At 40.9% G+C, this 13,816-nt stretch overlaps 1 protein-coding gene across 1 annotated transcript; it reads left to right on the forward strand.

Moving 5' to 3' along the window:
* Nucleotides 1-397: 397 nt before the first annotated feature.
* On the forward strand, nt 398-787 carry LOC138901438 (uncharacterized). The gene has a single exon (XM_070189201.1). It carries the CDS (start codon nt 398-400, stop codon nt 785-787), a length of 390 nt encoding a protein of 129 aa, XP_070045302.1.
* The last annotated feature ends 13,029 nt before the right edge of the window (nt 788-13,816 follow it).

Consider the following 13,816-nt stretch of genomic DNA (forward strand, 5'->3'; position numbering starts at 1 on the left):
TACGGCTCAAATTTTGGTTTTGCCTTCGGGATCAGAGTCGTATACGATTTATTATGCTGATTTGTGGTTTGGAATTGGGTGTGTGTTGATGCAGGATGGTAGGGTGATTACCTATGTATCGAGCTAGTTGAAGACTCATGAGAATAATTATACAGTACATGATTTGGAGTTGAACGTTATTGTGCGCGTCTCAAGATTTTTAGGCATTACTAATATGGTGTGTCTTATAAGGCGTATACGGATCATCAGAGTCTTCAACATCTATTTAAATAAAAAGGCTCTAATTTGAGGCAGTGGAGATGGTCGGAGTTGTTAAAAGGTTATGATATCACTATTCTTTATCATTTGGGGGAAGACCAATGTGGTAGATGATGGGTTTAGTAGAAAGGCAGGGAGTATGGGGAGTTTAGCATTTATTCCAGTTGGGGAGAGGCCTTTGGCAATGGATGTTCAGGCTTTGGCCAATAGGTTGGTGAGATTGGATATTTTCGAGCCTAGCAGGGTTCTTTATTATGTTGAATCTCACTCATCCTTGTTTGAGCGCATTAAGGCTCGTCAGTATAACGATCCCTATTTGCTTGTCCTTAAGGACACAGTGCGGCGACTTTGTGCTAAGGAGGTAACTATTGTTGATGATGGTGTATTGAGGATTCAGGGTCGGATCTATGTTCCTAATGTGGATGGTTTGAGGGAGTTGATTATTGAGGAGGTTCACAGTTCACAGTATTCTATTCACCCAGATGCTACAAAGATGTATCGTGATATGAAGCAGCATTATTGGTGGTGAAGGATGAAGAAAGACATTGTTTGATATGTTTCTCGGTTTTTGAATTGTCAGCCGGTCAAGTATGAGCATCAGAAGCCTGGTGGTTTGCTTCAGAAGCTTGAGATACCATAGTGAAAGTGGGAGCACATCACCATGGACTTTGTGATAGCGTTTCCACGAACCTTGAGGAGATTTGACGTTGTTTGGGTCATTTTGGACAAACTGACCAAGTCTGCGCATTTCTTTCCAGTCATGACTCCCTACACTTAGGAGCAGATGGCGAAGATCTAGATTAGGAAGATTGTTCTCTTACATGGTGTGCCTATTTCTATCATCTCGGATTGTAGCACTATGCTTATTTCACACTTATGGAGAGCGTTCCAGTGTGAGTTGGGCATGCAGGTCGAGTTGAACGTTGCATTTCACTCTCAGATGGATGGGCAGTCCGAGCAGCCCATTCAAATTTTTGAGGACATGTTTAGGGCTTCTTTCATGGATTTCGGAAGCCAAAGGGATCAGTTTCTTCCATTTGTAGAGTTTGCATGCAACACCAACTATCAGTCAAGCATCCAAATGGCTCAAAATGAGGCCTTATATGGAAGCAATGTCGATCTCTAGCTGGTTGGTTTGAGCCGGGTGAGGCTGGATTGTTGGGAACGGACTTGGTTCGTGATGCTATGGAGAAGGTGAAATTGATTCAGGAGCGGATTTGTGCATCATAGTACATGCAAAAGAATTATGCTGATAGGAAGGTATGGGATCTAACTTTCTTAGAGGGTTAGAAGGTTCTTCTAGGAGTTTCGCCTATGAAGGGCGTGATGAGATTTAGGAAGAAGGGAAAGTTGAGCCCTCGGTATATTGGTCCTTTTGAGGTGTTAGAGAGGGAGAGGGTGAGATTGCCTCCAAACTTGCTTTCCCACCCAACTAGTCGGGAATTTACCCAATGTTTCATGTTTCTATGCTTCAGAAGTATTATGAGGATCAGTCACACATTTTGGATTTTAGTATAGTGTAGTTGGATGATGATCGAGCTTATGAAGAGAAGCCGGTGGTCATTCATAACTTTTATATAAACAACCTCGCATTCATGTTTTGATGGTTCCAATTGGTTTTTATGATAATTTATGACTTAGGCATATGTCCGAGTTTGTATTTGGAGATTCCTAGGATGATTTGGCTCTATTTGACGAGTGTTAGCAATTTCATAAGTTTTACCATGAGATGACTTCGAGGCTATCGGGTTCAAATTATTGATCCGTAACATGGAATAGGTCAGTTTTCTCATTTAAGACGTGCAAAATTTGGTTTCATTTCGAGTTAGTTTTGTATGAATCTGACACTACGTTGTGAATATTTTTAAGTTCATGAACTTGGAGGCTTGCATGATGTGTTTTAGTGCGAGCATTTTGAGACTTGCGCAGTTTGATGACTGATCTTGGGCCATAGAGGCGAGTTGATATGGATTGCAAGGTGATTGGACTAATTGATATTGATCGTTGACTTAGATCCGGTTAGCGCTTGGGCTAGGATCCGCCCTTGTCGGAGTTAGGTATTAACCTGTAGGTGCAGGCACACGAGATGTACTTAGTGAGGGACTTATGTCAGGCACTCGTACAGTGTTGAGAGTGTGTGTGCATGATGATTGAGGGGTACTTGTGTTAGACACTATACGCGTGCTAAGATTTGGTATACTTGAAGAATAAATTGTGATATCATTGATTTTGGCATGTAAACTTGTCGTGCGGGCATAGGGTTCAATCTTTCTTATGTTATCTGGTACTTGATGACTCTATCTAAAACTTGAGCCTGAATGATCGTAGTTTAAATTGACGATCCATGTTTAGGTGATTTCGTTTGAACAAATGATGCTTTGCCTGATATATATGAAAAGCATGCCTACTGCTCCTCCTATTGCTATAAGGTTGAACTTGATATGCTTGAGTTTTTCTTTTCCTTTTACTATTATTATATCGTTATTGTTATTGTTGGCTGTGAAAAGGGAGTATTGGACCTTGCCAAGCTCATCACTGCTTTTAGCTAGGGTTAGGCTTGTTAGTTATTGAGTACATGTGATCGGTTGTACTCATACTACACTCTGCACTTTACGTGCAGATCCAGGTGATGCTGCTAGTGGAAGTGATTGCTAGAGAGAGTTGCATTTGCAGTTGTTGGAGATTTTAAGGCAATACTGATCTCTCGTCGGCAGGACTTGAAGTTCTTTTTCTCATTTCATGTTATTACTATTTAGTTGTTCAGACAATATTGTATTTGTTCAGTTCTTGTACTTATTACTCTATAGAGCTCATGTACTTTATGACACTAAGTCGTGGGATGATTTTCGATTGTATTGTTGCTATTTACTTCAATAACTTATATTATTCCGATGTTGAAAATTTCTAATACTATTATTTATATTTATTTCTGCTTATTGGTTGTTGGCTTGCCTAACAAGAGGTGTTAGGCGCCATCACGGGTACGGTGAAATTTGGATCGTGACACTTGGTCAACTCGTATAACTTAAACTTTTTAAAATGCAACTAAGTATTCCAATTCACTCTCAATTCTACCCAAAACCAAATCAACTATCCCCACAAGTCATAAATCATCAAAAAAAATATATAAAAAATATCAACTAGGAAAACGGGGCTCTACTACTCATAATGACTGGCCAAGTCATCACATATCATTAGATAGATAACAAATTGGGTAGTACAAAAATATATTATTGGTTATAAGAAATAGTTGATGAACAACACACTGAAATTTTCATTTCTAAAACTGTTATAGACATTTGTGACTTTTATCGACTTTCTATCAAAGTTATTACTATTAATTTAAATAATGCTTCTAGCACTAGTGCTGTGAAAATTTTAAAAACTAGATTTACTCCATTCTTTCTTGATTTTTTTTTTTCATATTAGACGTGCATGTCATTTTTATAACTTAGTTGTACAAGATGATGTACAGGTATTTACCTCTACTCTTGATAAAATTTGATGTGTAGTTAGTTATATATTTCACGCTCAAATACCTGCTAGATGTAGGGATTTTAAGAAAATATATCATAATTGCGGAGTGTCCTTTAGAAAAATTCCAAAAGAAGTACCAACTAGGTGGAAGTTTTTATATGAAATGTTACTTGTTGCTTACAAACACGATTACCTATACAAATATTTCAAGTATTCAAGTAAAACTGAAGATGATGATTGGAATACTATTTCAGAACTTATTACATTCCTGGAAAAAATCTTTTTATGTGATAAAAGAATTTTCTATAATATATTATCCTACTATTAGAATTATGTTAGTTTATATAGTTGGAGTATAAATATTACTTTTCGATTATAAGAAAAATGGCAGAAATATAGTCGTTATTAATAATATAATTGACAAATTTATAAAATATTTCTTTTCTTATTTCACCTAATTCTTTTGGGTTGCTACTGTATTAAATCATAGTATAAAAGTTATTGGTACAAAAACGATTCTAGAAATAATTCAAATAATTTTTGAAATTACAGCCACCGAAAGGCAAAACCTTGCTGTGTACTTGTCTAACATACATGCAAATTCTAAAGTTGTGTATTCCTATTATCAAATATTGCTAAAAAATGTTTGCACCAACTTCTTCTACCACATCTTCTTCTTCTTCAAGTAAAGCTTCTAAAAAAATCTGATATGACTAGACCTTTTGCCAATATTCAATAAATTATTAGTCAACGACATTCTTCACAAATTAAAGAGCTTGATATTTATTTGCTTGCAGGAATTATAAATATTTGTGATGATAATAAAAATAAAGACTTGTTAAAATACTAGACGATTAACGAACAATTATTTTCAGACTCTTTCCAAAATAGCCAGGAATTTGGTAACTATTCAAGCATCGTTTGTAGCTTTAGAAAGTACTTTTAGTGTAGTAAAATTTCAAATAGGAATATATAACAGGCCAACCCACTATACTGTCCGCTTGGAGTCTAGGCTTGTACTTCTTTAAAATGCATCACTAGGGTCTAAGACTTGTTTACTTACATATCAACATCTCACCCGTATTTTGTCAAAGTAAAATTCGCCTGGGATGTCACATACACTCTCCTTAGGAAGTCAGTATCAGCTTGTCCCACCAACTTCTCAAAGATGTGGAATTCCCTTAAATTCAGTTTACCGCTGAGGTTTGCCCCACCATAGTTTAAGGTTACATGAGGAGAGGCTCTACCATATGTAATTGTCCAGTCCACTAGTAATATTGTCTGCTTTGGACCTAGGCCAGCACGACTTTAAAAAGTTTATTTTTTTATATACCCAACATCTCTCCCGTAATTTGTCGATGCGAGATACGCGACCTCACTAAGGTTTGCCCCACCACATTCTAATAGATGTGGGATTCGCCTAACCTCAATTGACCACTGAGGTTTTCCATACTATTGTTTAAGATTGCACGCGAAGTGGCTCTGATACTATATGTAGCATCAACATCCCAGACCATTAGTGATATTATCAGTTTTGGGCCAAGAACCGCATGGGTTTAAAATATGTCACTAGGGTCTAAGACTTGTTTACTTATATACCCAATATCTCTCCCGTATTTTGTCGATATAGGATTCACATGGGATGTCATAAGATCACAAAAACTCGTTGGTAGAAGATACCTTTGAGACGACAATCCTATCAGAGATTGTATTAAAGCAAAGAGAAAAAACTTTAGCTTTTCCGAAATTTCACAAGATAACGAAACCTTAATTAAATACTATCTGCTAGAGATGGCCAGGACGAAGATGAACAAGTGTTATCAGTTCTTACCGAAGAGACTCGTAAAGTTATAAAAAAAAAACGTAAATAGTTACGGAGAACTTAATGTCAATTTTATTGCAAAATTCTATTATGTAGTTTGTAAGTCATGAAGTCAAAATAAATACTTGCAAATTAAAAGTCTATATATAGAATATATTAAAAGTGAAAAGACCTTAATTAAAAAGTTAAGTTACTAAATTGCCCATCTTATTAACTAAATACCATATTTAATAGAATAAAAAAAACTATTGTTTACAAAGTCTAAGTACCCCTTCACAACAATCACCACCATTTAGAAAAGTAGTAGCCAATATTTTAATGTAGATCCATCAACTACTTTTGTTCTTTAATATACACAATTATTATTATTTTCATATATTTCATCTCTCTTCTCCAAACCCCAAACTATAGTTGCCTCAATTAGTTGGGATGACCTGATAGGTCATCTAGAGTTTTAAACCTTAATTCAGTATTTCGAAGCTTCCAACAGCTTCCGTAAGCCTTTCTCGATTTGCGTACGCAGTCCGAGTATTTTTCTGGAAGGTTCTTATGTTAAAAATTGATAAAGTATGAAATTTTACCTTAAAAATCTCTTTGTGTTGACTTTGGTCAATATTTTAAGAAAAACGGATCTGGATCTGTATTTTAATGGTAGCGGTGGGTCCGTAACGTGATTTGGGACCTATGTGTATGCCCGGAGTCGAATTCGGAGGTCCCTAGATTGAGTTAGCGCTTTTTGTCAAAATTTTAATGTTTAAAGGCTTAATGACTCTAAGGTTTGACCAATGTTTGACTTTATTGATACCGGATCTGTATTTTTATTTTGAAACTCGGTATAGGTCCATTAATATATTTATGACTTGTGTGTCAAATTTGGTGAGAAACGGAGTTGGTTTGACGTGATTCGGATGTCCGGTTGTTAAAATAGAAATTCTAAAGTTTTCTTGAAAATTTTATTTGATTTGGTATCCGATTCGTAGTTCTAGGCGTTATTTTTGTATTTTGATCGGGCGAGCGAGTTTGTATCAGGTTTTTGGACTTGTGTGCATATTTAGTTTGGATCTCCGAGGGCTCAGGTGAGTTTCGGATAGCCTAAGGACCTTTTGAACTTAGAAAGTTTGCTGGTTTTTCACTTCTACTGATTTTTGGTGTTTCCTTCTTCGCGGTCACGAATATACTCCCGCGATCGCGAAGAGTAAAATGGACTGGGGAAGATTTTGTTCTACGGGAAACCTTGGTCGCAAACGCAGAGCATTGGGGGGCCTGCTATTCGCGAACGCGGCCAGTCAATCGCGAATGCGTAGTGAAATAGAGGTGGGGGCTGGGAGTTGACTATTGCTCTATGCAAACGCGATACGATGATTGCCGATGCGGAGGCTGGGGGGGCTAAGCCTACGCGAACGCGTAAGCTATTGAGGCTTTGCTCTTCGCGAACGCGTCAGGTTTCACTCGAACGCGATGCACACCTGACGCCAGTGATTAAAACAGTGCCAAAAATGGGATTTTTGTTCATTTTTTAAATTTTCAAAGCTAGAAAACCTTAGAGGCGATTCTCCCAAGAACTTTAATTTTCCAATTTGTTGGTAAGTAATTCTAACCTACTTTCTTTTAATTTTTCCATTACTTTTCGTAATATTTCAACCTAAAATCTAGGATTTTTATGGTGAAAATTGGGGGTTTGGGAAGAATTAGGTATTTTTGTAAAATTAGAATTTAGACATCAATTTGAGGTTGTAATTCGGAACAAAATACATAACCGGGCTCGGGGGTGGATGGGTAATCGGGTTTTGGTCCGAATTTCGGGTTTGGACCAAGCGAGCCCGGGAGTTGACTTTTGTTGACTTTTTCAATAATGACCTAAATTGAACCCTTTTCATTCGTGGGTAGTTTCTAAGGCTTATTTTGAATCGTTTGGTTGATAACTTGCTATATTTGGTTGGTTCGGAGGCTTGTTCAAAAGGCAAAGCCATGGTTGAGCTTTAAGTTGGTCTTTGGAGCGAGGTAAGTATCGTGGTTAACCTTGACTCGAGGGATTAGGATTTGTTTGCCTATTTTATACTTGTTTAAATGTTGGATACAACGTATATGTGAGGTGACAAGTACTTATGCGTTGTTATTGGGTTAAATCATACGGGTGAGACTTGTTTCTTGTCATTTATTTCTTTCTTTGATCATGATATCCATGGTTAGACTAGTTAATTACTAAATTGATCATTCTTTTCGCATTTATGGGCTATCTGTGATAATTCAATATTGTTTCTGAAGAAGAGATTTGTATTGTTGAACCATTGTTGACATATGACTTGATTTTGCTTATTCTATTTCCCTGTTTTTATATGTTCATGGTTACATGGTAAGGGAGAATGTTAGTACACGAAGGGTGATGTCATGCCATATTTGAGAATTAATGCACGAAGGATGATGTTGTGCCGTATCTATTGTTCATGATAAAATTGAAAGTAAAAGCACGAAGGGTGATGTCATACCGTATTTATTATCTTATATTGAGATTGAGAGTAAAAGCATGAAGGGTGATGTCCTGCCATTATTACTGTTTCATGGTGAGGCTGAGAGTAAAAGCGCGTAGGGTGATGTCGTGCAGTTTTATTCATTATGTTTGTTCATTTTGTTGGTTGAAGGTTTATTGACTGTTTCTTATTATTATTATTCCCTGTTGTAGTTATCGTATCTTGTACCCCTTTCGCATGTCCCCTCCCACTAGTACTTGTTAATTCTTTATTTGCTGTTATTTTGTAGGTATATTTCCGTCTGTATAGGTTTAATTACGTGGGTGTCCTGTCATAGCCTCGTCACTACCTCGTCGAGGTTAGGCTCGACACTTATAAAGTACATTGGGTCGGTTGTACTCATACTACACTCTGCACTTCTTGTGTATATTTTGGTACTAGTCCCAGCTATCCGTGAGGCGTGCCAGCTCGGATTCGCATTTAGAGACTCGAGGTAGATCTTCTGGCATCCGCAGACCTTGAATTCTCTTCCATTTCCCCTATTTACTGTTCTTTCCATTCGAGACAATTGTATTTATTTGAAACCTATTTTGCAGATATTCTAGAAGCTCGTGAACTTGTGACTCTAGATTCGATATGTACTCAGATATTATTGGTTTTATGTCATTTGTATTCTGTTTTAGTTTTTTTTCTAGTTTAATTGAAAATTGTCTTAAAGATCCTTTAACATTGGCTTGCCTTGCAAGCAAAATGTTAGGCGCTATCACGGTCCCAAAGGTGAAAATTTCGGGTCATGACAAGTTGGTATCAGCGCACCAGGTTACTTAGGTGTCACGAGTCACGAGCAAGCTTAGTAGAGTCTGGAGGATCGGTACGGAGATGTATGTACTTATCTTCCAGAGGCTATGAAGTTTAGGAACAGTTTCACTTCTATTCTTCTCTGTCGTGCGATTTTATTCTATCATTGCTGATTGAACTTTTCTATTCTTGTCCTCGCGTAGATGACGAGAACATGTGCTACATCTTCCGCTGGACAGTAGCCAAAGCCCCCAGTGATAGCTCCTACTAGCGGTAGAGGATGAGGCTGAGGTCGCGCCAGAGGCCGAGGCAGAGGCAGAGCTCAGCCTAGAGCTCGAGCAGCAACACCAGTAGTGTAGCCTCAGGTAGATTTTGATTAGGAGGTTCCAGCTCAGACTGTACCTGTTGGACTAGCTTAGGTCCCGGAGGGGTTCATCACCACCTAGTGCTTCAGGACGCTCTAGTCCGTTTGGCGGGCCTTATGGAGAGTGTGGCCTAGGTCGGTGCATTTTTTGTGGCACTAGCCATCTCTCAGGTTGGGGGAGGAGAACAGACTCCTACTACTCATACTCCGAAGCAGTTGGCTCCCCAGTATCAGTCTCCAGTAGCCCCGATAGTTGGGGTAGTTCAGCCGGTTGTTGCGGTACAGGCTGGTGTTAGGCCCGCCATGTCTTCTGAGGGCTTATTGAGATTGGACAAGTTTACAAAGGTCTTCCTAGTTCACTTAAGTGGTACACCTTCTGAGGACACACAGGATTATCTTGATCGCTACCATGAGGTGATGCGAAACATGGGTATAGTGGAGACCAATGTGGTCAATTTTGCTCTATTTCAGATGACGGGTTCCGCGAAGAGGTGCTGGAGAGATTACATGTTGACCAGACCAGCTAGGTCACCTACACTTACTTGGGAGCATTTCTCACAGCTATTTCTAGAGAAGTTTCTCCCTATCACATTGAGAGAGGATTACTGCAGGCAGTTCGAGCATCTCCAGCAGGGCAGTATGAGTGTTACTCAGTAAGAGACTTGTTTTGTGGATCTAGCCCGTCATGCTCTCCTTCTGCTTCCTACTGAGAGAGAGAGAGGGTAAGAAGGTTTATTGATGGACTCGCTCACCCTATCAGGCTTCAGATGGCTAAGGAGACCGAGGTGAGATTTCCTTTCAGATGGCTGCTAATGTTGCTAGGCGGATCGAGGTGGTTCTTGCTCGGGATAGGGGCAGGGGTCTGATAAGAGGCCTCGTCATTCTGGTGGGTTCAGTGGCACCTTGTCTGGAGGCAGGAGTACTTTTGGTAGATGCCATCCTCCCAGGCCATATCATTCAGTGCTCCAGGTATGTCACAATGCTTCAGGTGGTCGCGACCCTCATATGTCTCATCCCGATCTGCTAGCCTACAGTGCACGACCAACTCCTATTAGTGCACCCCCGCTCCAGAGTTTTCAGGGTGGTTACTCAGGTCGTCAGGGTCAGTTTCAGGGCCAACAGTCACAGCAGTCGAGGTCCTGTTATACTTGTGGTGACCCGAGGCACATTGCTAGATCTTGCCCTCGGGCACCGTGCAGCTCACAACATCAAGGTTCTTGTGCCATGGTTCAGGCACCGGTTGCTTCACCGCCTGCTCAGCCAGCTAGAAGCAGGGGTCAGGCAGCCAGATGTGGAGGTCAGGCTGTTAGAGGTGGAGGTTAGGCCGTTAGAGGTGGAGGCCATCCAGTTAGAGGTCGTCCTAGGGTCGTGGTTCAGAGTGGTAGAGCCCAGCCCCAATGTTATGCTTTCCCAGCCACGCTTGAGGCTAAGTCATCTGACGTTGTTATCATAGGTATTGTTTCAATTTTCCATAATGATGCTTCAGTTCTATTTGATTCGGGCTCTACTTATTCCTACATGTCATCCTATTTTGCTTTATATCTAGTTGTGCCTCATAATTCTTTGAGTGCTCATGGGTATGTGTCCATACCTGTGAGAGATTCGTTTATTGTAGATCGTGTCTATGGTTCGTGTGTGGTTACCATTGGGAGTCTTGAGACTAGCGTAGATATCATACTTCTCGATATGGTAGATTTTGATGTTATCTTGGGTATGGATTGGCTGTCACCTTATCATGCTATATTGGATTGTCACGCTAAGATGGTGACCTTAGCCTTGCTGGGGTTGCATCGATTAGAGTGGAGGGGGACTCCTGGCCATTCTACCAGTAGGGTTGTCTCTTATGTGAGGGCTCGTCATTTGGTCGAGAAGAGGTGTCTAGCTTATTTGGCTTATGTTCGCGATTCTAGTGCGTAGGTTCCTTCCATGGATTCAGTACCAGTTGTTCATGAGTTTCCAGAGGTGTTTCCTGCAGATCTGTTAGGGATGCCACCCGAAAGAGATGTTGACTTCTGTAGTGATTTGGCTCCGGGCACTCAGCCCATTTCTATTTCGCCATACCGTATGGCCCCACCAGAGTTGAAAGAATTGAAGGACCAGTTGCAAGATTTGCTTGATAAGGGCTTTATTAGACCTAGTATCTCTCCCTGGGGTGCGCCTGTGTTGTTCGTGAAGAAGAAGGATGGATCGATGAGGATGTTCATAGATTATCGTCATTTGAACAAAGTCACCATCAAGAACAAGTATCCATTGCCGAGGATTGATGACTTATTTGATCAGCTTCAGGGTGTGAAGGTGTTTTCGAATATTGATTTGAGGTCTAGCTACCATCAATTGAGGATTAGGGCATCTGATGTCCCTAAGACAGCTTTACGGACTCGATATGTGCATTATGAGTTTCTAGTGATGTCATTTGGGCTGACAAATGCCCCAACAACATTTATTGATTTGATGAACCGGGTGTTCAAGCCGTATCTGGATTTTTTTGTGATTGTGTTTATTGATGATATATTGATCTACTCCCGCAGTCGAGAGGAGCACGAGCAACATCTTCGTATTGTACTTCAGACTCTCAGAGATAGCCAGTTGTATGCCAAGTTTTCAAAGTGCGAGTTTTGGTTGGACTCGGTCGCTTTCTTGGTGCACGTAGTATCGACAAAGGGCATTCAGGTGGATTCTAAGAAGATTGAGGCAGTTCAGAACTGGCCTAGACCCACTTCAGCTATGGATATCCGGAGTTTCTTGGGTTTGGCGTGTTATTACCGTCGGTTTGTGGAGGGGTTTTCATCTATAGTAGCCCTATTGACGAGATTGACCCAGAAGGGTGCCCCGTTCGGATGGTCAGACGAGTGTGAGGTGAGTTTCTGGAAGCTCAAGACTGCTTTGACTACAACACCGGTGTTGGTGTTGCCCACAGGTTCAGGATCTTATACGGTATATTGTGATGCATCTCGTATTGGGCTCGGAGCAGTATTGATGCAGGATGACAGGGTGATCGCATATGTGTTGCGATAGTTGAAGGTCCATGAGAAGAATTACCCTATTCACGATATAGTACTGGCAGCCATTGTTCATGCGTTGAAGATTTGGAGGCATTACATTTACGGCGTGTGGTGCGAGGTTATCACGGATCATCGGAGCCGGTAGTATTTGTTCAAATAAAAGGATCTCAATTTCAGGCAGATGAGGTGGTTGGAGCTATTGAAAGACTATGATGTCACCATCTTGTATCACCCTAGGAAGGCCAATGTGGTGGCCGACGCCTTGAGTAGAAAGGCATAGAGTATGGGCAGCCATGCGTACATTCCAGTCGGTGAGAGACCGCTTACATCCAATGTTCAGGATTTGGCCAATCAGTTCGTGAGGTTGGATGTTTCAGAGCCCAGTCGTATTGTAGCTTGTACAGTCAATTGGTCTTGTTTGTTGGAGCGAATCAGGGAGTGGCAGTATGATGACCCTCATTTGCTTGTACTTAGGTGCACAGTACAGCATGGTGGTGCCAAGCAGGTTACGGTTGGAGATGATGGAGTTTTGAGGATACAGGGTCGTATTTGTATGCCTAATGTAGATGGACTTTGTGAGTTGATTCTTGAGGAGGCCCACAGTTCCCGGTATTCTATTCATCCAGGTACCGCCAAAATGTATCAAGATTTGTGGAAACATTATTGGTGGAGGAGAATGAAGAAGGACATAGTTGCTTATGTAGCTCGGTGTTTAAATTGTCAGCAAGTAAAGTGTGAGCCCTAGAGACCCTGGTGGTTTGCTTCAGAAGTTAGAGATTCTTGAGTGGAAGTAGGAGCGTATCACTATAGATTTTGTTGTTGGACCTCCACGGACTTAGAGGAAGTTCGATGCAGTATGGGTTATTATGGACAGGCTGACCAAGTCAGCGCATTTCATTCCTGTGGCAGTTACATATTTGTCAGAGTGGTTGGCTGAGATTTACATTTGCGAGATCGTTCGTCTTCACAATGTGCCCGTGTCTATTATTTCGGATCGAGGTACGCAGTTCACCTCACACTTCTGGAGGGCAGTACAACATGTGTTGGGCACGCGAGTTGAGTTGAGCACAACATTTCATCCTCAGACGGACGGACAGTCCGAGCGCACTATTCAGATATTGGAGGATATGCTTCGCGCTTGCGTTATAGATTTTGGGGGTTCTTGGGATCAGTTCTTGCCACTTGCAGAGTTTGCCTACAACAAAAACTACCAGTCGAGCATTCCGATGGCTCCCTATGAGGCATTATACAGTAGGCGGTGTCGATCGCTAGTTGGATGTTTCGAGCCTGGGGAGGCTCGGTTGTTGGGTACAAATTTGGTATAGGATGCATTGGATAAGGTCAAGATTATTCAGGATGTACTTCACACAACTAAGTCTAGGAAGAAGAGTTATGCCAACCGTAGAGTTCGTGATATTGCATTCATGGTCGGAGTGAGAGTATTGCTTCGGGTTTCACCCATGAAGGGTGTGATGAGGTTCGGAAAGAAGGGCAAGTTTAGCCCTAGGTACATCAGGCCCTTTGAGATTCTCGAGAGAGTGGATGAGGTGGCTTACAGGCTCGCATTGCCACCTAGTTTATCAGGAGTCCATCCAGTGTTACATGTGTTTATGCTTCGGAAGTATCA

Source organism: Nicotiana tomentosiformis, chromosome 11, assembly GCF_000390325.3.
Source record: "Nicotiana tomentosiformis chromosome 11, ASM39032v3, whole genome shotgun sequence".
Classification (NCBI taxonomy): domain Eukaryota; kingdom Viridiplantae; phylum Streptophyta; class Magnoliopsida; order Solanales; family Solanaceae; genus Nicotiana; species Nicotiana tomentosiformis.

Bases quoted from the DNA above. Each gene is read 5' to 3' on its own strand.
- LOC138901438 (XM_070189201.1), top strand. From the start codon at position 398: ATGGGGAGTTTAGCATTTATTCCAGTTGGGGAGAGGCCTTTGGCAATG.